General features: G+C 42.8%; 1 protein-coding gene across 1 annotated transcript in view; it reads right to left on the bottom strand.

Moving 5' to 3' along the window:
- Positions 1 to 2,484: 2,484 nt before the first annotated feature.
- The window catches only part of LOC148032699 (uncharacterized), a 373,621-nt gene continuing 352,565 nt past the window's right edge, over positions 2,485 to 23,540 (bottom strand). The window contains exons 16-17 of the mRNA XM_087683327.1: positions 3,956 to 4,099; positions 2,485 to 3,732 (exon numbers count right to left, since the gene is read on the bottom strand). Of these exons, the coding sequence (XP_087539453.1) occupies positions 3,670 to 3,732; positions 3,956 to 4,099 (207 nt within the window). The 3' untranslated portion in view covers positions 2,485 to 3,669. The remainder of the gene's footprint in view (positions 3,733 to 3,955; positions 4,100 to 23,540) is intronic.

The raw sequence follows: 23,540 nt of genomic DNA on the forward strand, positions 1-23,540 counted from the left end.
AATTGTTGAATTAAAATTATTATTCGTTTTCTCATCTCTTTGCAATGTCCCTTACACTCCGCCAATTTGTAAAGAGGTAGACAGTGCCAGACGTGTATAAACATTGATAAGACTGCTTTATGGTGATATCTCAAGAGAATATAATAGGTGAAGGTTTCCATACTTGGCAACTCATAGCCAAATATAAAATGATATTAAGAGGTATTTGGCCCGTCTTTAGGTACACATATCATTAATTTATCATATCTCGAGCATTGTCAAGATGATGAGTGAGCCCAATCAATCATTATGTTGCACTTGGATAAAAATTAATGATATAACTCGAAATAATAAATGCCATAATTAATGAAGAAGATTCCATAGCAATCTTACTTAAAGCTATAAAAAATCTCTACCTCACCCTTGTAACAACATTGAAGAATATTCCCAACCTCACTCTTCCAAGTTCTAAGTGTCATACAATCCCTTCATCTTCTTGATGAAGAAAAGAAGTTTTCTAGTCAATAAAAAATAGCATGGGAAGCATTCATTGCTCTAATTGAATAGGCCCTTGTAACAAAGAAGATTGTAAAGTACTCTCATTGTCCTAAAAAGGGGATGTTGTAAATGATTGTTGGAGGAAAATATCCCAATAAGAACAAGTGTAACAAATGTAAGCAAATTGGTCATATTACTAGTAAATGTCTGAATGCAACATCAAACCAAGCCAACTTTATAGTCTCCTTGATCTAAGAAAATTGCTTCTAGTGGATGAACATGTTACTCATATAATTGAAGTTAAGGGCAATGCACATCCATTCCCATAAGCTTTCCATGGATGGCATTGAGGGGAGGGGTTGAAAGTGGTTATAGAAACCACATTTATCTAGGGTTGTAGATAAGGGAGGATATGTAAATGTAGCCCTATTCTTAGGGGAATCTGTGAAGGCAATCTAAGCCTTCCTCCTTTCCTATATAAAGGACCTAAGAGCGACTCTCACAAATAGAGATGGCTTAGTTATACTTGGACAACTTAATAAGCAAAGGAGCCGCTTCTTTGTTTATAGCCTCTCTTTGAGTCTCTATCGAGTATGTATATTCTTCATTAATTTCTAACATGATTAGTGTGTTCTTGAGCTTGTCATGTTGGTTTGTTTATTTGTGCCCTTAAGCACACTCACCAAATCATTACACATGATACACTAAAAGCATATCCCCAAGATGGCAAGTTTATTAATGGTGATAATCACAAAACCAGGAAGGGATTCAATGTGAATGGGGATGAGAAGCTAAGTTAGATTGAGTCTTAGGGTCTGAGGCTTAAAAGAAAAGAACCCTTATCTCAAAAAAGAGGTTGAATGCTTAAGACTTGAATAGGAGCCTTTTCCTAGCATTATCGGTTGCTCGAATTGTGGAGGTCTAAGCTTCCTTGCTAAGGGTAAGGTTTTATATGGAGGCTTCTTAATGGCGATCTCCCTAGAAGCAATATCTTGCATTGTCATACACGCTCTAGTTGTCTTTTGTACTACGTGATGAGACTCCTACTTATCTTTTTATTTCTTGTTGGGTTGCTAGACAAATTTGGGGCTTTATATTTGCAATATGGACTTTAGTGACACATTCTTGTACAATCATCCATTCTTGGGTTTTGGAATAGATGTTGTCCATGGCCACTATACAATTGAAGCATGCTTGTCTTTTACGTCTTTTGCATTGGATTGGGCCTTGGACATCTAGTGGATACAAAATGCATTTATTTTTGTTTGGCCTCAACTATTTGTGGTCATGAGTGGTGTTCAAGGATTGTGATTGTGGCAAGTTAGGATCATGGTTTCCTTCGGTATGATCCTTATAGAGATGGTTGCTCTATGGGTGGATATCATCCACACTACCCAATTATGCTTGCCTCTTGATCCCCTTCTTTGCAATCATTGCCCTATGGTTTTTTGTAGGCTTTTGGCTTCGTGTATTGTTTTCTAGCTTTCTTTAAGTCTACTTGGTTGTCCAAAAGATTCTTGCCAAAATTTCCATTACGCGCGCACACACACAGTTGTTAGATACCAAAGATTGCTTTTTGTTACTAGAATATGATTCCAAAATATACCCTATTCTTTAGCATATTGCCTTGGATGCAACACTCAATGCAAAAAACCTTTGATTCTACGAACCAATATTTTAGCAATCAACTTATATATCACAAATGTAAGAATACTTAATTGCTAGCCATTAAAAATTTACATAATGGCTTCTTTGGCTAGATTTGATCAAACCATGTTTCCATTATGCTAGCTATTGTTGATTTTTCCCACTGTAAATTATCATCATCAACAAAACATCTTTCGAATAAATCCAAGAAGCCAAATAGAAATGTACAATCACACAATCCTATCATGGCCATTTCTGTTTATTCAAGGCTTTTAAAGCATCACCCGACTTGATTTTTGTGAATGGTGCTTTTAGCTTGCTAGCTTCAATACAATCAATAACCAAGGATAGAATTTTAAAGTTATATCCAAGCATTAGCAACATCAAATGATAGGGCAAGTGGCTCAAAAAATATAGTTGCAAAATACTGAGTACACTTGTTTATAAGTCACAATTCAGATTGTGTCCATAAGCCACTAACTTTGAAGTTGACAATAATCGCTTCTTTGGCTTGAACTTGCCAATAATTGCTTGCCAATTTGAAGCCTATATTGATGATTTTGTTGAATTACATTATTTTCTTAGCACATCATAGCTTGTTTTGCTAAGTTTAAGTGTACATCAATATAACTTCAAATTGGCCAATAATCACTTCTATGACCATCATTCAGAATCGAAGAGCTAGCCATCCTTGTGATTCTAACCAAGCTCTATACACATGCACCTGCTGCCTTAGTAGCTTGCCCTTCATGCCAGAATATACAACAATAGCAGCAGCAATAATAATAACAATCTCTCGTACCTCTTGATTGAGAGAGAGAATAAGAAAGTTGTATTAACATCATTTTAGAAGCCTTAGAGGCATTTAGGACAAAGATAAAAGTCAAAAGTTTTTAGTTACAATCCACTCCGGGGAGCAATCAGCACAAAAAGAACTCATAGCAAGGTGCCATTGGTGCCCAACAGCAAACCAACTACTAAAGCTATCTAAGTTAATTAATACATCATAACCCAAAAGTAGCTTAGTGCTTCTATAATGACCAAGCTGAATGACTTGATTGACCAAATGTATCTTCAGTAGATGCATGCCAAGGCTGTATAGGGGACCCTGATACTCCTCTTCGGTGTAGATTGAGACTGGTTTGAGGTTGTTTGGGTATATTCATTAAGAAGTTTATGGGATGTCTTTGGGTGGGCCCTCAACAAACTGGTGCTCTACCTGTAAGGATGGTCTCTCTTAGTCCCTTATCTCCAGGAGAAAAAGGCCAAGGCATCTCTGACTTGTGTACTCCATGACTCTTGACAACAAATGCTTTGTGAAAGGGTATCTGGTTGTTGGAGCTAAACTGTTATCTCATTTGAAGAGGAAGGACTATACATTTTCCCAGTTGATGTTCATGTCTGATTAAGTGCATTTCACTCTTGGGTCCCTTCAAGGGTCATGAAGAGGATATTAACCCATTAACTGTATGGCATCCTCTTTTTGAACAAGAGAAAGTGAGACCTGCAGGAAAATGGAAGGCAGAGCTTTCAAGCATCCTCTCCTCAGCTTAATAGTTGAACATCTGCATCCTGTAGCTCTTCCAATGCGTTTGATAATAGATTGACCTGTTTCGAAAATTCAGTGACATGGAGATAGTGAATTTATTCTCTAAAACGTTTATTTTCCCAATTGAAATAGATGTGTACAAAAGAGTATATTGGGTATGGCAACAAAGAAGACATTAAATTTGCATTTGCTTCTTGCATTCAACTTAGATGCCTTTAAGAGAACATGGATGACACTAAGAAGGCAGAGGGAAGAAAAGAACATTTTACAGATGCAGGTTACCTTTGATATATACAGATTTTTGATCCTTTCTTTGGCTGTCCTTTGTGCATTCAAACAGTCAGTCATTTTTAACAATTTCTCATACAATTCTCCAGCTTCACTTGTCTTGCTTTCCAAAGCCTTCAAAAGCTCCCTCTCTCTTTCCTAAGATTTTTCCAGCAAACCATAATCTTTCTTATTCATCCTCTCTCTTTCGTAAGAGTTTGTCAGCAAACAATATCTTTCTTATTCATTTTAACTTTTATGTCAATAGAGGCCTAATGTAATAATACTTGTTTTATTCAAAAATCTCATAATACAAAGAAAGATCCCGAGGTAAGACATCTGCAGTTAAAAGCAATAGTGAAACAGTTCTTTTCCCCAAGAAAAGAAAAATCTATTGGTGGCACCTCAGAGACAATCCCCCCTGAGTCAAACTGATTTCCATCAGCATGCATCCATTGCAAGTTGAGAAAAAGTTGGACATTCATTCATTTGGCTCTTGTACAACTCCAAAATGAATTCCTCATTAATTTACATTAAATATGAATTTCTAAAACTTTGGTACCACAACTAGCTCAAAAAGTTCTATAAGAGGGAATCATGGGCATTGCCATACTGATCCCATCTATCTCACATTCAGTGCCAGCTTTTCCATCAGCCCTTGCCATCACCATCATTCATTGCTGCTGCCCTGCTCTCTTCCCTTGTGTTTTGGGTCCCCCCTTTGGAGAAGAGATAGAGAAGACCAATAGACAAGCCCCCTAGCATTTGCCCAAAGCTCAAGATCTCTTGAAAGGCTCATGACAAGGGATCCTTCACCTCCTCCCAGAAGGTGAAAAAGAACTCATAGGAAAGCCCTCCACTCTTGGGCACTTCTGCCCATGTTGTGATTGGAAGGCTCAAAGCGACTTCTACTTTGTGAAAGGTCTAAGAAGGGAGCACCATCTCCTTTGTCTTTAGAGGCAAGATACAATCCCACACCTACTCCTTGTGACACAATACATGATCAGAGATTATCTCTTGTTGAAAAAGTCGTGTAGAAGTCAATGGCTAGCCCCATCAACACCTTATGGCAAGACCTAACTCTCCCATACTGATCTTAGAGGCTGCAAATTTGGTCCCTTGAGCTGTTATGTTGATGCACCTAGAACATCTCTTGGCACATAATATCACCTTTTCTGCCTAGAAGGCACTTGATGTGTCGAAAGAAAACTTAGTCCTTCTATTCTCTAGGCTTGTTAAGCATAATTACAGCAAGTAAATAACATGCATAAATTGAAATGCATACTTTACCACTTTAATCTTGGACAATCGATAGCCTGCCCCAAAGCCCCTTTTGGAATTTCCTTATCTCTTATTGCAAATGAATGGAGTACAATTGAGATTCACCGATCTCCTCCGCTAATCCAGGTGCTACTTGCTGTCATTAACGACCGACAAGCCTTTAAACCAAATTGGTTGCTTTGGGATTTGGCCTTCACCCTACTCCTTGTGAGACAGATTTAGCCCCAACTTGAAATTGGATGGCTAGCCTCTTGAATCTCATTGAGATTCTTCAATTTTAGATGCTAGAATTCAAGTCTTAGGCCTTCAATTTTGAGCACACATCCCAAGGTGGTAGTCAAACCCTAATTACTTCTATAAATTAGGGTTTATAGAAGTGATTTTCCAATATCTCCACCTCTGATGACTCAAATGGTTGGATTTTGCTGCTGAGATAGCTTGAGGGATTAGTAGGATGAGAGAGAATGCTACAGAGAGAGAAATTTCAGTGTTTTATTGTGAGAAAGGCTAAAAAACTACTACTGCCCTGCTAAAACAACCATGGAAGTTGTCAGCTATAGCTTAGGACCACCAAAAGGCTCTTGGCCCCTTCTATATGTTGTCACCTGCACTAGAAGGACCTTACGCTGTTGTCCCTTATACCTCGAGGCTCCAAATTGCTGTCATATGCTGTAGAGTTTGGTCCTTGGCAGCTGCAAATTACATTAGCAATATCTTCTTGTTCTCTAACAACTTCGTTTTCTCTCACAAGGATTGGAATAGACTTCCACCAACCCCTAAAAATATTTTTCCTACTTGCACGGGCAAATTTTGCCAAGTGGCAACATTCTAATCCCATTTTTCAGAATTATCCAACTTATTAAACTAATTTTGCCAAGTGGCAACATTTTAATTCCATTTTTCAGCATTATCTAGCTTATTAAACTAAATTTCAAGATATTAATTCTAAAAAGTAATTTAATATTTTTTGTGGTGTAAAAAAATTCCACTAGTAGCCAAAAATTAAATTGGCTAAGTCAATTTGTCTTTCAAGTATCCCTGAGTAGTTATTAGCCCTTAGACTAGCATTAGTAGCTACTAAATTGGTTTAAGCCAAATCTAATACTAGGTACCGCCTAGTACATGTTAAGCATAACTTATTACAACTTTTACCTTTAGCACCAATTGATATCTTGGGATCTTGGGTTCCACATTGTGAAATAACTAACTTGCATCTCACATGTGCAAGTCACATATGCACATTTGATTAACTTTTGATTAAATGCTAAGCAAAGCAACAAAATTGCATGTCCTTGTGACACCGAATCAGTCTATACACCTTTTTACGCTCATTTGTTGAGTTTGGAATCTAACATGAGTATAAATTGACTCTTAGGGGGGGCCAAGGTTGGTGTACCTAGAGATAGAAAGATAGGGGTTTGATTTGATAATGTGGTCCCTACCAGTTGCCCAATCTGCCCCCCTCAAGCACTTTCCTAGTCACACATATAGAACCTGTATTGTTGCTTTGGCAAGATAATGCTTAGATGTGTGTAACCCCAAGAATAGGTAGTTTGTACAACCAATTTGGTGAGATATAATGCTAGACCATTTGGGGGGTAGGGTGAAAAAAGTTGGTGGAGTCCGAGGTAGCTTCTCCCATCTTCTGTGGAGAGGATGGACGATCTTTGTCCAAATCCTCTTGGAAAGATAATATATACTCCTTGAAAACATAATGTAGTTGTAATATAGAGTACCTCAGATTGCAAATATCAATGTGGTTTACTATGAAGACTTCAAAGAGATGAGGAATAGTTATTACAACGATGCTGATTTTGTAGTAGTTTGGGCCAATTTACAGCAAGGAGGCTCTCATCCAAACTATTCCATCAAAGAGAATTACCTTTTGGGAAGTAATCCTCTTTGTGTTACTCTTTCTCTTCAATAGAAGGTCCTTAAAGAAGATCATGAACCTCCCTATGTAGGCAATAGAGGAATAGCTTAAGTGCAATTGAGTGTTTGACGTAGGATTGTAGTAATGCACATATACATCTTGGAGAAGAAGTAGCTTGAAAGACCATAACCCAAAGTATATCTCATGAGAGATCACTGCTGTACATAGTTGGGCTGAAGTCATTTTACTCATGTATACTTATGCCTATGCTTTTCGGGCTATGTTTCGGACATATATGGTGATGTATTGACACTTGGGGCTCGACATAGAGCTTGGTTTTGATTCGGGATCGTTGGTTGAGCTTGAGCTTGCTTTGCAAAGCATTTGGATGCTCCGTCTTGGATGTACTTATGGCATGTATGTTGTTTATGTCTGACCAGTCTTGACATGCTTAGCCTATGCCATTACTACATGCTAGTTACATTGTTTGGAGCCTATTGCTACTGGAGCTCAGTCTTGGCTTGACCTTGGATTCTCAGAGCTTACTTGAGCTATTTATTGGCTTGCCAGAGTTGTATCTTGGGATGTACTTGATGTCTTACATGCTTATGGATGCTACATACGGATACCCTACCGCCTACATATTCGGGATGTACTATTGATGTATTGTCTTGGACTTATGTCATTGGCACTGTGTCTTGCCTTGGCTTGACCTCTTGGGCTCGTACATATGGCTTTTGTGCTAGTGGGAGCATTCTTGAATGCTTATCAGACATTGAGCAGGTGATATTTTTATGCATTGAGCCGTTACATGCTATTGAGCAGTTACAGACACTTGAGACTTTGGGACTTCTTATCTTTTGGGATGATACATCATGTCTTGGTTCACTGTATGCTTATGAGATAAGTCTCAGTTTTGGATCCGTATCTTTGTGAACTGATACCTACTTGTGTCAAGTTTTGGTAGTGGCAGGAACACTTTGCCCCATTGCCTGGGGGGTGTGCCTACTCATTGGCAGATGTTTGTATGACATACTTTGGTATTGTCATATGCTTATGCTATGTCCGCATGATGCCGGCTTTGGTCTTGGCAGTATCTGATTGCCTTGGGATCCAATTTTGGCACTGTTAGCTCTCTTTTACTGAAATTTGAAATTTATTACAGCAAGCATATATGTATGAATTGACATGGATTTTTCATGCTGAAACACTTTGAAAAGATGTACTTTCACTAGTACTTGGTGGGCAGCAGCTTTGGTTCCACTTTCTTTGCCATTTTTCCTCGATTTTGGTGTTTTTTTGGTCATTTTCTGCAGTAAACAGCAAGCAGTTTTGAACTGTCTACAGTCTTCCAGCCTGCATTATGGCGAGTTCGTCCATTGATCATGCTATTTTCAACATCACTAAGCTTGATGGTATGAATTAATCTTATTGGAAGAGCCAGATTTGGTAGGCATTGGTGCAAAAATCACAGATCAAACCTTTGAGGTTAAGCGGGCATCTGCCTGTAACTATGCCAGATGAGGAATGGCTTAAGTTTGATGAGTTATGCAAGTCCACTATTGTATTGTCTCTCACAGAAAATGTTCACTATAATGTCTTTGAGGAAGAACAGAGTGCATGGCAGTTGTGGGAAAAGATAAAAAACCTCTATGACAAGAAAAGTCCAGCGAGTTAGATGTATTGGCTGAAGCAGCTTATGGATCTGCGCATGAAGGAGAATGTGACTATGTCTGCTCACTTGAGCCAGTTCCATGCTATACTCAAGAACTTGACTTCGCAAGACATCACTTTTGCAGAGAATGTCACTCCTCTTTTCTTGCTTGGTACTCTTAATGAGTCATGGGATGTATTCCGCACTGCATTATGTGCCTCTATTGCTACCTTGAAATTATCTAATGTTGAGAGTGCTCTTCTACAGGAAGAGGTTAACCGTAAGAATTTGGATGCCTCTCATGTGTCTCATGCTATGACAGTTAGAGGCAGGAATGATGGATATGGAAAGCATGGCAGTGGTAGTGGCCGTGGACGGGATTCTCAGAAATCTCGGTCCAAGTCTCGTGGGAAGTCACATAGCAAATCCCGTGGCAGGAATGCAGATGTTACTTGTCACCATTGTGGAAAAAAGGGCCATATTAGGCCACAATGCCATGAATTGTGCAATGAAAGGCGCAAAGATAAGGGGAAAGACAAAGTGCAGGATAAGTCTTCTGATTGCAGCATAGTACGTGCAAAGTCCAGTGTTAAAATTGAAGAGATCAATGTTATGCAGCCTGAGAATGTTGATGATGATGATTATATCCTAGCAGCTTCTTCTAGTGCTTCGCAGATGACAGAGATACACTCTATGTATGCACAGTGTTGGCTCTTGGACTCAAGTGCGTCCTTTCATGTGACACCTTGCCAAGAGTGGTTTCATTCATACTGTACTGTTTTGGGTTCTGTGTGCTTGGGTGATGACAGCTCTCTTGATATTGTGGGCATTGGTGATGTTAGGCTGTAGTTTCCTTCTGGCAGCAGTTTTGTTATGTGGGATGTACGCCATGTATCTGCTTTGACACGCAGTCTTATGTCAGCTGGACAGCTTGATGATGCAGGATATCATGTATGTTTTGGAGACTCTGCATGGAAGATCACTCGTGGCAGACTTGTGATTGCGAGAGGTGCTAAGGCTGGCAGTCTCTACCCCTTGATTGTATCAGCTTCTTCCCTTGATCATGTTTTGTCTGTGGATTCTATCCCACATGTATCTCTTTGGCATGCCCGTTTGGACCATATGTCTTTGAAAGGAATGAAAATGCTTTCTGGTTTGCAGTACTTACCGCCCCTTGATTATGCATGTTTTAATTCATGTGAGCATTGTCTTTATGACAGGCAGACTAGGTCTACACATAAGAAGTCTGGTAGGCCACGCATGAGTGAGCCCTTGGCATTGGTACATTCGGATGTCAGTCTATGGGTGGTGCAAAGTATTTTGTACGTTCATAGATGATTTTTCATGGAAAGTTTGGGCTTATTCCATTAAGTTGAAATCCGATGTCTTGGCTGTGTTTCAGAGATGGCTTGCATTGGTTGAGAACCAGTCTGGGTATAGGCTAAAATGCCTAAGGACAGATAATGGGGGTGAGTATGTCTCACGTGCTTTTGAGCAGTTATGTGATGAGAGAGGTATTAAGCGTTAGTTGACCGCCCCCTACACCCCTCCCAGAATGGTTTGGCTGAGCGGATGAATAGAACCATCCAGGAGCATGTACGCAGTATGCTTAGCCATGCAGGCCTACCACAGAGCTTTTGGGCTGAGGCAGTTAGTACAGTTGTGCATGTCATAAACAGATCACCCTCTAGTGGTTTGGATTTCCAGGTTGCAGAGGAGGTATGGACTGGAAAACTTCCCTCTTATGCATATCTCCGTGTCTTTGGATGTGAGGCATTTTGCCATGTGCCCAGGGACAAGATAAGTAAGTTGGATCCCAAGAGTGTCAAATGCATTTTCCTTGGTTATGGGGATGCAGGCGAGATGGGTTACCGTCTTTGGGATCCGCAGGCGTGGAAAGTCATCCGCAGTCATGATGTAGTCTTCCATGAAGACAAAATGCATAGGCAGCCTGAGAGAGTTGTTGAGATCCGCAGGGTCATATTTCAGGAGGAGCCGAGAGCTCTCACACAGCCAGTTGGACAGCCTATAGCTGCAGCAGATGCTCATGGTCAAGGTGTTGGACAGGCAGCTGGGCAGGCAGCAGAGCCTGCCGTGAGACGGTCTACTAGAGACAAATGTCCACTTGATAGATTTCAGCCCTCAATGCATTATGTATTGGTTACAGATGCAGGAGAGCCTTTCACCTATGATGAGGCTATGCGTAGGGGTGATAGTCACTCCTGGGAGAGGGCTATGCAGCCTGAGATAGACTCCCTGCATAAGAATGACACTTGGGATTTTGTTTCCTTGCCTACGGGCAAGAAGGCTTTGCCATGCAAGTGGGTGTACAAGTTAAAAAGTATCCCTGGACACCCCAAGCCGGCATACAAGGCTAGATTGGTAGCAAAGGGTTTTAAGCAGGAGCATGGTGTGGACTTTGACGAGGTCTTTTCTCCTGTGGTTAAGATGACCACCCTGTGCTTAGTCTTGGCTTTGGTTGCTCAGCTTGACTTGGATTTATACCAGATGGATATCAAGACGGCTTTCTTACATGGGGAGTTGCATGATGAGATTTATATGGAGCAGTCTAAGGGCTTTGCAGAACCTGGCAGGCAACACCTAGTGTGCAAATTGAAGAAAAGTCTTTATGGCTTGAAATAGGCACCTAGGGAGTGGTATCATAAGTTTGATGCCTTTATGCAGTCACAGGGCTACAGCCGGAGTGCTATGGATCCGTGTCTTTACACGAAGAAAGCCCATGATGGTTCTTTATTGATTTTGGTACTCTATGTGGATGATATGCTGATAGCAGGGAAAGCTCATGATGAGCTAGATGCTCTTAAGGCTCAGCTCAAGAAGAGCTTTGAGATGAAAGATCTGAGACAGGCCGCTCACATACTTGGTATGCGCAGTAGACGTGACAGGCATCAGGGACTCCTCTACTTGTCACAGAGGGAGTACATTCATAAAGTCCTTGAGCGCTTCCGCATGCAGGATGTGTGGGAGCTTTCACTCAACCGCCAAGACCCACGGACCACTTATTGTTTCAAGCGTTCCAAGCCGAGCACTAATGGCTACCTCTCACATAACCGACGCGCCATCCATATCTACGGTTGTAGTGAGCTTACCTCCATGCCGTTCGAGTTACCTCCTTTCCCGCGCACTCCGGTAGCTCCACGATCCAAGTGCAAGCTTCAAGCAAGCTCGATCCTCCCGCTCCAAGCTCCAAGCTCCATTGCCGCGAGCAAGATAAGAGAAGAGAAGAGAAGAGAAGAAGAGAGGAGAAGATGGAGAGCTTCTCCTCCTCGGTCCCTCACCCTCACACACTCACTCCCTCACACTCTCACACTCCCTCTCTCAAGCACAAGCTCAAGCAAGCAAGAACAAGAAGAAGAAGAAGAGGAGAGCTACTTTTGGCCACACACAAAAATGAGCTTTTCATTCACTTTTCAACTTTATATACAAAACCCTAAATCCCTTTTGGGCGGTCATCCCCTTTTCCCCTTTTTACATGGCCGGCCGTAGCCTAGGCCCTTTTTCCCATTGTCCTTCTATATTCCTAGCTTCCTTTCCACCGCCCATCTACATTTACAAATTGCACGGGTGAGAGCCCAGCGCTCCTTGAATTAAACCATGATGCGCTTGCGCTCTTTTACAAAAGTTTTGACTTGCGCTTTTCCTTGTGCGTCTTTCTCCCTTATTTAGGACTCTTCTCCTTGTGCGTCTATTACGTAGTTAGAAGACTATCGGCCTAGTTCCTTGTATAGCAATCAGTGAAGCAAGGGGCTAAGTTGATGGAAAAATTTGTCGATGAAGACGGGGAGTAGACTTGAAGATTGCTTGAGACATCATTATGGTCTTGTCAAGGCCATGTAGCATAAGTGAGCTCCTTGATGTCTAGCTCTTGGTAGCTAGTGACTACCTATAGTGCGTGAAAGGTATGGTGTACTTTTCCATTGTCTTTCATGCCTTGCTTACCACTGTGGATTGTAATGGCATTGAGATTAGTGCAAAAGAATTGTGCAAGTGGTTCAGGGTGACAGGTCTAACCATAGGCGAGGCGAGCTCCCTAGGTATGTCTTGCCCTTAATGTGCCCTGAACAATTGTGGGGGATGTACAAAGGGCTAGGGGATTAGGGACGGAGCCAGCTGACCAAGGTCACTAGACGTACCTAATTTGAGGACCCCTAGGTGCGGTGCCGTGATCGTGTGTGCTCTTTTTTTTTTTTCTTTTTCCTTTTTTTTTTCTCCCCCTTTTTTTTTTCCCTTTCTTTCTTTTTTTTTTGGTGGGAAAAATGAATACAATCAATGCCATACATTGAGACTGTTAGCCTTTCATTTGGATTGAGAAATGTTGGGATTCAAAGGCTATGAATAATTGATATTACAGAGATGATTGTGTCACCAGCCTTGATGCTAGAGGAACTATTGTTGAGATAAAGAGATACACTTGAGATTTTGCAAACCTCTTTGTAACATGTGAGACATCGAACAATTGAGGTAGCACTTGGAGTGAGCTATGCATGGACAAGGGCAGAGCATCTTGCGAATTGAATCCTGGATGATGAAGAGATGATCGCCCTTGTTGAGAGCGTGGATCCTGCCCAACATAGAGTTTGGCCAAGAAGGAGGAGGTAATCTTTGGCCATGCTCATTTGCAATATGTGCTTTTTCTGCAGAGGTGTCCTTGGGTTGTCATCCAGTGGCGTTTTCGTCATGGCTTTTGTTTCTTGGTATTCCTGTCACTTCCTCCATAATGGTTCTTTGTGGGGTTGGTGGTCTTGTGGTGACTTGGATATTGAACATTTTCACACAAGGACCTGTATTATCGTGCATCCACTTGTCGCTTCATGAGAGTACATGCATTGTATATGCCGCAACTATAATAAACCAGTGCAATGCAAGGAGACATCACTTATCGGAATTCTATGGTGTTGACTTAGATATTTATCACCTGCGCTTGATTAGCTTTTTCTTTTGCTAAAGACGTGAAATATATTAAACGCAGATATGAGAAGTTCGTACAATTCGAGAACATATCAACACTTAACCATTTAAAGACAAAAAGTCATGGCCCGGTAGCATTTGATAAGCCCTTTATACAACATGGGGCTACTCTATTTGTACGAGGCGGGGCGAGTCTGGGTGGCCGGGTGATTGGGGCTCTCGTGGGGTTGGGCAGGGAACATGTCGGCCGGGACATGAATGGTGTAGTCCCGGGCCGCTACCATTTCCAGAATGTCTTTAAACAATTCATTAAATTCTTCTCTTTCCCAAGCTGCCCTTTCTGCCCTTGAGCATCGAGCGTGAGCTGGGGATTCGTGCCACTAGTGCTGCCACCTGTTGCGCATTTTGAGTCTCGGCTTCCTTGACTCGAGGATTCTTCGGCCTTCGCCCTGGATAGTGTCGCTTAGGGCCTCACCTCTTGGCGTACCTCTTGATGGTGGGCACATAACGCTCCGGTGGAGGGGCGCGTACCACATGCTCCCATCTTTTGCGAAGAGCGTCTTTGCATGCTAGCTCTCCATGATTCTCCATGCGTTCCGCCACAAAGGGAAGCCTGCAAGATGCAATCCAAGGGTCAGACCTGGATATAGGATACAACTGTTTGCATGGAAGGGATTTTAGTGTGGTTCATGAAGCGCATATGACAAGGAGGGAAGGGGTGAGGCATGCGGTGTTTGTTGTAGAGGAATGGCCCCTATGCTGATGTTCGCGTTGCCTCCAGTCATTAGCGGATATTAGTTTATGCTAAGTCGCGTGGACTGGTTGTCGTGGAGTGAGACAGGGTACATCCTCGGAAGGATAAACAAAAAAGGGAAGAAGGTGTATAGGAAGGGACTACACCCTATCTACACCATCAGAGTTGTTGGTCATGGCCTCCTATGGCGGCAATACGGGTTGCATGCCCTTCACTTGGAGGTGGGGCTGGTCATACGGTTTTTGAATGTGTGATGAGATGAGGACTTGAGGAGCTTAGTTTATCTGACCCCACTCTTCTGCCTGCGCTTGACTATCATTGCTTGTGTGTGTTGATATTGTTTATACAAGGTGATACAAGAATCGGTGTTTATTTATATACATATTTATGAATCCATGTCACTTCACGAGGATAAGAACCAAGTGTAGAACTCGGGGTTGTACCGGAGCGTGGCACACGCATCTAGTATTCGTGGCAGCTTACTTAATATCGATAGATATTTTGCCACATCGAGTAGCATGGAACCTTGTCCGAGTCTACTGGCTATATGTAACTCCTCCTCAGTGAGAACCTTATCAAACAGAGCGTTCTCTTGGCTAGTTCCAGCTAAGTCCATACCCCGAATGTCAGTGAGCACTCGAAGGGAAGTTGGTGCCACGTAGGTTGGGTCTCTTTGAGACCGCCATTTGGCCAATCGCTCTTCTGAGACCGTCATGATCTGAGCCCCTAGTTCGGCCATTACAACGCGGCTTTCGCACCAACGCTGCTCAAATTGACTCTGGCCTACTGACAGTCGCTTTAGTAGCTCTATGTCTACGAGATTCGGTCGGCAGAGCACTTCATTGAACGTGACGGTTAAGCGCAGTTCGTCAGCCTCCTTGTCAGGGATGAGTCGCATATGTTCATGCAGGAGCCTGTCGTAGTGCCCGTTAAGATGTTCTTGTTCTTCCCATGATAGAGGAAAGGTCAAGTAATCTCCAAGCTGCTCCTTGGGGATCGTGCCCATGTCCGCAAGGACGTAGACACGCGCGACCACTTTGAGCTTAGCCTCCAACTCAGTTAAGCATTCTGCGACACTTTTATGTTCAACAAGGGCTTGCTCGGTTGCTATCTCATGCAAAGTTCTAAGGGTTTCCTTGGGCTTTAGCATGGCTGGGGGCTCAGGCCTAGATGAGCAAGATTGGTCAACGCTAGGATTTCTTATGCTCTTGGGGTTCTCACGTTTCTCCTGAGGTTTTGCTGCTATTTCTTCATGGTTCTTCTCGGATGTGATTGGTATAGATTTGTCACCCTGTTGTGACAGCGTTGTATCCACTCTTGATTGATCAATGTGAGTTCTATTGTCAGTGGATAGAGTGTTGCAAGCAACTACTGATGGCAACTGTTGCTTTGGTTTGTCAGAGCACACAGATGTGTCTTGAGGTTTCACCGCTATTAGGAGAGGCATCAGTGGGTTCATTGGTGGATGGACTCGATGCTTTATTCATCAGCTCTCCAGCGCCCTTCGTCTCAATGTTCTTGGGGTCCACAACCACCTGCAACTGTTGTTGTTTTTGCTGTTTTCTCCTCTTTTTCTTGGTTAACGTAGGTGCATCTAGCATCTCAGGACCCTGGGCTATATCGACCGTTGATGTGCTTGGTCGGGCCTCAGCATTTCCCTTCTCTAGTGTGTCCTTATGGGACATAGCCGTGGTTTGCTGAATAGCCTTACCCGGTTGTGAGGGCACAACTGTCGCTCTTTTCGGAGAGTCTAGCTTTTCAACCAACTCCCTTGCGTTTAACTCCTCCATTCTAGGCTTTAGACACCTTGAAAGTGCTGGAGTTGTCGAGGAAGTTGGTTGCGACACCTCCTCCACAGGTAAACTACTAAGGACATGCTCCACAAGGGGCGTTGTCACGGCCAAGGGCTGTGACTGCTGTGATTTCTGATTGGAAGTAGTGGTGGCTAGTTCAGTGGACTGGCTACCATTGGTAGCTTGCGGTGTCAAGTCCTTAGGCAGATCAAAAGTAGTTGTGCCTTTTGTTGCCCTTTGCGTATTCACTTGTGCAGATTGAGTAGCGGTTGAGCTAGCCACGGTGGATTGCACAGGCACATCCTTAGGTTGAGAGCTAAGGTTGGTGTCGTGTCCTGCCTTTTGGACATTTGGAAGCTCTGATGTAGGTAGAGATTGGGATTGAGTAGCCTCACTTGATGAGTGTTGTGCTTTGTGTGTCCGTTTAGGGGAAGAGGGTGTAGGAGACTTCGGACTCCTAAGTGGTTTTGACTCTGGCTGGGCGATTTGCTCGTGGCTGTTAGATGATTTTGCTATTTGCTTTGTTGAGCATTTAACTTTGCTATGAGCAATGTTGTGCCTATGATGCCTGCTATCCTCTTGGGGGATCAAAGGCTCCTTGGGAGCTAGTGGCTTTTGCGCATCCTCAACGATTACATCTGATGTCTGCTTGTCAAGCACACTAGGCTGAAGATCTACCCTCCGATTGGTCCCGTTTGGTTCCTTGATTTCGACCATGAGGGGCTCGGTCACTCCATTTTTGTTGACTTGAGGCTTGGTTTTCCGTTTAGATCTCCTCCTACGCTTCTTTGCTCTTGATATGACCTGGCCTTCAGTCGACCAGGGAGGTTTAACAGGGGGTTTTGGTACCCAAATCCATTGGTTGGCTGCATAATACCCTTGAGCATGAAGCAACGCCTTGGATATCCATCGTGGCGTTGTGCTAGCTCTCCATCGATGCCTTCGCCTATAAGGCTTGGGCTTCTTTCGTGGCTTTCTATGATATTTATGAGTCCAAACCCTATCCTTGGCCTTGTCTCCTACCCTTTTTGTCTCAAGTATGGCCTCACTCACTGGTTCTCTCCGTTCAACCTGCGCTTGTATCAACTCTTTCAACGACTCCTTGCTCTCATTACTAGGCTTGCTTGGTATGTCAGAATGCTCCTTTCCCTTCCCTCGAGGTTTGGTGAGGTCATCCTTGCTAAAAGTTGTGATTATCCTCACACCTGGTAGTGTTAGGTGTATCCTCTGTGCTATATAGTCGGCTTCACACTTCGTTGCCTTTTTGAAGGGCCTTCCTAGAAGGATTTCCTTTCCACAATTCTCGCTAGTTGGAGGAACATAGAACAAGACTAGCAAGCTTTCTGTTTCAATAGTTACAAGGATTCTGCACTTCCCTAGAAGTGCTTGTGGGTGTTCCCCGTAAGGGTTAAGAGTTGCATCAGTCGGTTTGAGCTCTGGTTGACCTAGTAGAGTCCATGCTTCGTAAGTCAAGATATTGAAATCAGCTCCTTCATCAATGAGAGCATCAACACTATGCTCTCTTTCTACGGTGAGTTTGACCCTAAGATAAGCAGGTGGTACTATATCTTCATCTTCCGGGTCCTGGCTTGTAAATTTAAGCCTTTTGACAGATGCCCTTGAGTCCCCGACTGCACGACCAGATGTGGACTCTCCATTGCTGTCTTGGATCGTCAGTGCAGCGTTGCTCAAGGTACATCTCTCGTCAGGACTGTCATATCTAGTCATTCTCGCTACTGCAGCTTGATGTTGTTGCTTTCTGCTTTGACTAGATGCAGTCCGAATACAACACGTATGTGTTTTTGCAGTGTGGCCTTTTTGCCCTTGTTGGCTAGATGGGCCCATTGAGGTTCTAGGGTCTCTGTTTGTCTCTATTCGGGTATGGGCTTTTGGCTGCTCTCTTGCAAGTGAGAATCCATGCTCGTGTAGAGCCATTACTTCACTAGGGTCCAATTTGGAAGACCTGTCACAGCGCGCGTTTTCTCTCCAACCTACTCGGGGGAGGTGCGGAGGGGGCAGAGCCCCCTCTGCGGGGGTTCGGGGGGGGGCAGTCCCCCCTGGCCCGCAGGGCCGTTACGGTAAATGCCATACGCAATTTGGAGGACCGTTTATAGCCAAATTTTGAACTACGTGTTCTAAATTTTAGCTCGGTGATGGATCTGTGATATACCTTTAGCTCTATGTAGCCTTTGGGGTTAATCTCGAGGTTTAGATGTGTCAAAATTTGTGTTCTAGACACGTGTCCGATTTTGACAGTTTTCTGTCCGATTCTCAGATGTCTGATTTTCAGGAGTCCGATTATCAGAATCGGACGTCTGATTTTGGGTTGGTCCGATCGGCCCAGTGGTCCGATTTTGGTCACGTCCGATTCTGGGAGTCGGATCGAAAAAGTGGTCCGATTCTGGGAATCGGATTGGACAGGGTAGTCCGATTCTGACTGGGTCCGATTCTGGACTGGTCCGAGTGTCCTAGTGTCCAAGTCTGACGGGTTGGTCCGATCGGACGTGGTTGGTTGGTCCGATCGGACGGTTGTCCGAGCATCTGAGTTCGAGTGGTCCGATTTCTAAAATCGGACGGGTTGTCCAAATCCGAGTGTCCAAGTGGTCTGAGCGTCCGATTCTCAAAATCGGACGGGTTGGTCCGATCGGACGGTTGTCTGAACGTCCGATTCTCAAAATCGGACGTCTGATTCTGGGACTCGGACGGCCTGGTCTGACGGCGCGGACGACGGCCTGCGAGTTGCACGCAATGTCTCTAGGCTGACGTCTACTACACCGAATCGTCCAGCGCTTTCCAGATAGGTGCAGGACACTACAAGGGAATGCCAGACATGCCTGGAACCACTGTGGTGCTCGAATCGAACGGCACTCCAAGGATCTGTGCCCCTATTTCCCTGTTTTAGCCTGTTATACAGCAACAGAGAACCCTACTGTTTGTTTCTTTTTCTTTGTTTTTTCCTATCCTAATACATCCAATCACAAAGTAAATTCCTACACTACTTCATTCCACAACATAAATCTCAAGAAGGCAAAATACCTACTTGCCAAGGAGATCGAATACCCTCTTCAACCCCCTCGCTTCCTACCTATCTACCTCAAGCACCGGTTCGGGGAAAACCCTACTCCAATGCTCGATTCGAAGCGCGCAAGCGCTCAAGGCTTGAATCCGTTGGTCCCGGCAACGGAACCAAAATGTGGGAGCTTTCACTCAACCGCCAAGACCCACGGACCGCTTATTGTTTCAAGCGTTCCAAGCCGAGCACTAATGGCTACCTCTCACATAACCGACGCGCCATCCATATCTACGGTTGTAGTGAGCTTACCTCCGTGCCGTTCGAGTTACCTCCTTTCCCGCGCACTCCGGTAGCTCCACGATCCAAGTGAAAGCTTCAAGCAAGCTCGATCCTTCCGCTTCAAGCTCCAAGCTCCATTGCCGCGAGCAAGACAAGAGAAGAGAAGAGAAGAGAAGAAGAGAGGAGAAGATGGAGAGCTTCTCCTCCTCGGTCCCTCACCCTCACACACTCACTCCCTCACACTCTCACACTCTCTCTCTCAAGCACAAGCTCAAGCAAACAAGAAGAAAAAGAAGAAGAAGAAGAAGAGGAGAGCTACTTTTGGCCACACACAAGAATGAGCTTCTCATTCACTTTTCAACTTTATATACAAAACCCTAAATCCCTTTTGGGCGGTCATCCCCTTTTCCCCTTTTTACATGGCCGGCCGTAGCCTAGGCCCTTTTTCCCATTGTCCTTCTATCTTCCTAGCTTTCTTTCCACCGCCCATCTACATTTACAAATTGCACGGGTGAGAGCCCGACGCTCCTTGAATTAAACCATGATGCGCTTGCGCTCTTTTACAAAAGTTTTGACTTGCGCTTTTCCTTGTGCGCCTTTCTCCCTTATTTAGGACTCTTCTCCTTGTGCGTCTTTGTCTTCCATTTCTCTTTGCCTTGGCCTCTGTCCTTGTCTTCTTATTTAGCTTTTCCGGATTTTCCACCTTCATTCGTTTGAGGGTTAACAGGATGTAAAGCCTATTGGCTGTCCATTGCCTTCTTATATGAAGGTATCACAGGCTGATTGTCTGCAGACAGATGAGCAGAGGGCCGAGATGGCCAAGATTCCCTATGCATCCGCAGTGGGCAGTCTTATGTATGCTATGATAGCCACTCGTCTAGATATTGCCTTTGCAGTTGGTGTTGTGGCACGCTATATGGCTATACCTGGCAAGAAGCATTGGGATGCTGTGAAGGGTATCATGAGGTACTTGAAGGGCACTGCAGATATGTGCATATGCTATGGCAGCCAGGATACAGGAGTTGTGGGGTACACTGACTCTGATTATGCAAGACATGCAGATAGTAGGAAGTCCACTTCCGGCTATGTATTCACCTATGCTGGAGGTGCTGTTTCTTGGATGTCCAGGGTGCAGAAATGCACGGCCCTTTCTACTACAGAGGCCGAGTATGTTGCAGCCACTGAGGCTTGCAAGGAGGCCATTTGGTTGGGTCTAACCTTGGTATTGATGCTATCCCTACACTGCATTCGGATTCTATGAGTGCTATTCAGTTAGCCAAGAATCCGGTCTTCCATGCGAAGACGAAACACATTGAGGTGAGGCATCACTTCATGCGTGGGGTCGTTGAGGACAAGTTTGTTGATCTTGTCAAGATCTTGACTGACCAGAATCCTGTAGATCTGCTCACAAAAAGCCTCTCTATAGAGCGCTTTGCCTTCCTCAAGAGGTTGATGGGCGTGGGATGAGATGATGTCTTTCCTCATCCTGTTGTACATGTGTACATGTTGTACTGTCTTTTTTCTTTTTCTTTTTACTCCTCATTGGGGCAAATTCACTTTTAAGTGGGAGGTTGTTGGGGGTAAAGGCGCCTCTGCCTAGCCGCCCGTGTATTACTACACTGACAGTCACCGCCACTGCACACTATAGGTGGCGGACGCCCGTCACCGTCACTTTATTCTTTATTCTTTTAGTGACAGTTTGAATAAAGGAAGGCCCGGTCACACATTGTGACTGTTGGAGTTCCCATTTCTAGTCTCTCCCGTTCTTCCTCTTGCTCTCCCACCATAGCTCTCGAGTCCAACCTTCGATCCGTCGCTCCCTTTTAAACAAACTTAACCATAGCTGCGAAAGCTACACACAACTTAACTCAGCTTCACACAACTAGAACCGGCACAGGAAGACCATTGAGAATAGTCTGCATAAGTGAACTATCTAGCAAAATCTCATTTGCAAGCAATCAACTGCTCCTTAAGATTTTTAATCTTTGTGAAAAAACAAACAAGAGGATATTTGGCTATTTGTTAAGTCACATATATTTGGTTGTAAAATAATTATAGATTGGATAATCCTTAAGATATTTAGCTATCTTACATGAGTGAATATGTGGGATTGTGGTACGTTTAACAAATAGTACAATCAAAGCATGAGCATATGTATTTCTACCATCCCAATGAATTTGCTTAGGAGTAGATGGTGGTGGTGTTGTAGCATTAATTGGAGTAGAACTGGAATCTACAACATACTCAACAATACCTATTTGCTATACTTGCAGCTTTTGAAGCACTACTATTACATTTTTCAATTTTATGCATAATGTTCAAAAGCCCCTTTACAACCAATATATGATGCATCATATAAATCCACAATGGATAGTTGGTTCCATTCAAGATGATTTGACTTATCCTCAACAACCAACATATGGTATACATCATTGTTGCCCCACATGGCCATTGATTGTACTTGATGTATAAGTTGCCTATGCAGAGGAAAATATGCATAAAACCAACCTATGCTATATAGCACAATACAAAGGGGATTGTAAGGGGTTTTATTTGCAAAATTGACTACTACAAAATTTTTTAGATAAAAGGACAAAACAACATGTGCAGTATTGGCATTAGTGCAAACAATGGCCAAAACGAACCTAACTAAAAAATTAGATGATGCCGATTCCTTATAGACTCACCCATAGTATTTGTCAATCTTTGTATAATTGTTGTTTATAGAGCGGTTTATTTTGTCATTTTGAATAATTTTTTTGTCTATGGGCTTTTCTTGCATCACGACATCTTCAAGAGTCACTGACCTCATTGATTCAATGAGAGTGTCCATCAAAATGCATATCGCAACTACATGGCTGTTGCCACAAGTATAGTATGTGTTTTGGTTTTGGGGTCGATGTCAAACCTTTTTTTTGGTACCTCTAGGTGAAAATGAATTTGGAAAATATCTTGTTGTGATCATGGAACATTTTCTAATACTAGTTATTGGATTTATGGTTGCAAGAGTACATATATATAGCTTAGAGAAAGAGAAGCTTGAGAAAGCACAACTCAAAGTGTATTGAGAGGTATCAATAGAGAAGATTTGTAACACTTAGTATACCCTAAAGAGAATATGTACATATATAAGGTCAAGGGAAAAAAACTCCTAAAGAGGAAAAAAGCCCATTGGTAGTCCTATGTAGAACACACATCACTACCAAAATAGGGTAATATTGAGAACTTTTATCAGTCACAAATGTGAAGAGATACACAAAGAGTTCACCAAGGTTTTCCTAGTCTATTAGAAATCCAAGTATGAGAGGAAAAAGATTCAAAAATTGATACAATGTCTATTGTTACCTTATGCTCCATGGGAATCTACATGATGGATTTCATCTTAATTATTCAAAAGACACATTAAGGTCATGATTGATCTAGGTCATCATTGATAGATTTAATAAGAAATCACATTTTATTGCATGCCATAAGATGTTGAAATCCTCTCAAGCTACAAATCATCTCACATCAAGTTTGCAAATTCACAAGTAACACTTGGTGTGCTTTGTTTGAGAAGCTACGAATCACTTTAAAGTTCTCTCCACCTATTCATTCTCAAATCGATAGCCACATTGAAGTGATGAATCTCACTCTTCTGGATATGTTAAAAGCTTTATATTAGTGAATATAAGTCACTATGAATTAAATATGTTCCATTGCTTGAGTTTATCCATAACAATACTGTGAACTCATCCATGGGAAAAAACTCAAATGAGATAAACTAGTGATTTGTCCTCCAATCATTCGCACTAAAGATAAAATTTCAATGTTTGATAAGTTCTCTTGAAATTTAAAAACAACAATGGATCAAGGTTGAGCAACTATTAAAACAACCAAAGAAGGACAAAAGAAGAAAGCTAATAAATGAAGAATATATTTGGATTTTGAGAAGGGTCAATGTGTTTTTCTAATATTTGATAAAATAGAAAGTTGAAGTTGTAGTTAAACTTCATCTATTTTAAAGTTTTCCAATAGATAATTT

This window comes from Lygodium microphyllum, chromosome 8 (assembly GCF_053477565.2).
Source record: "Lygodium microphyllum isolate KBCC chromosome 8, Lygodium_microphyllum_v1.1.10, whole genome shotgun sequence".
In the NCBI taxonomy this organism is placed as follows: Eukaryota; Viridiplantae; Streptophyta; class Polypodiopsida; order Schizaeales; family Lygodiaceae; genus Lygodium; species Lygodium microphyllum.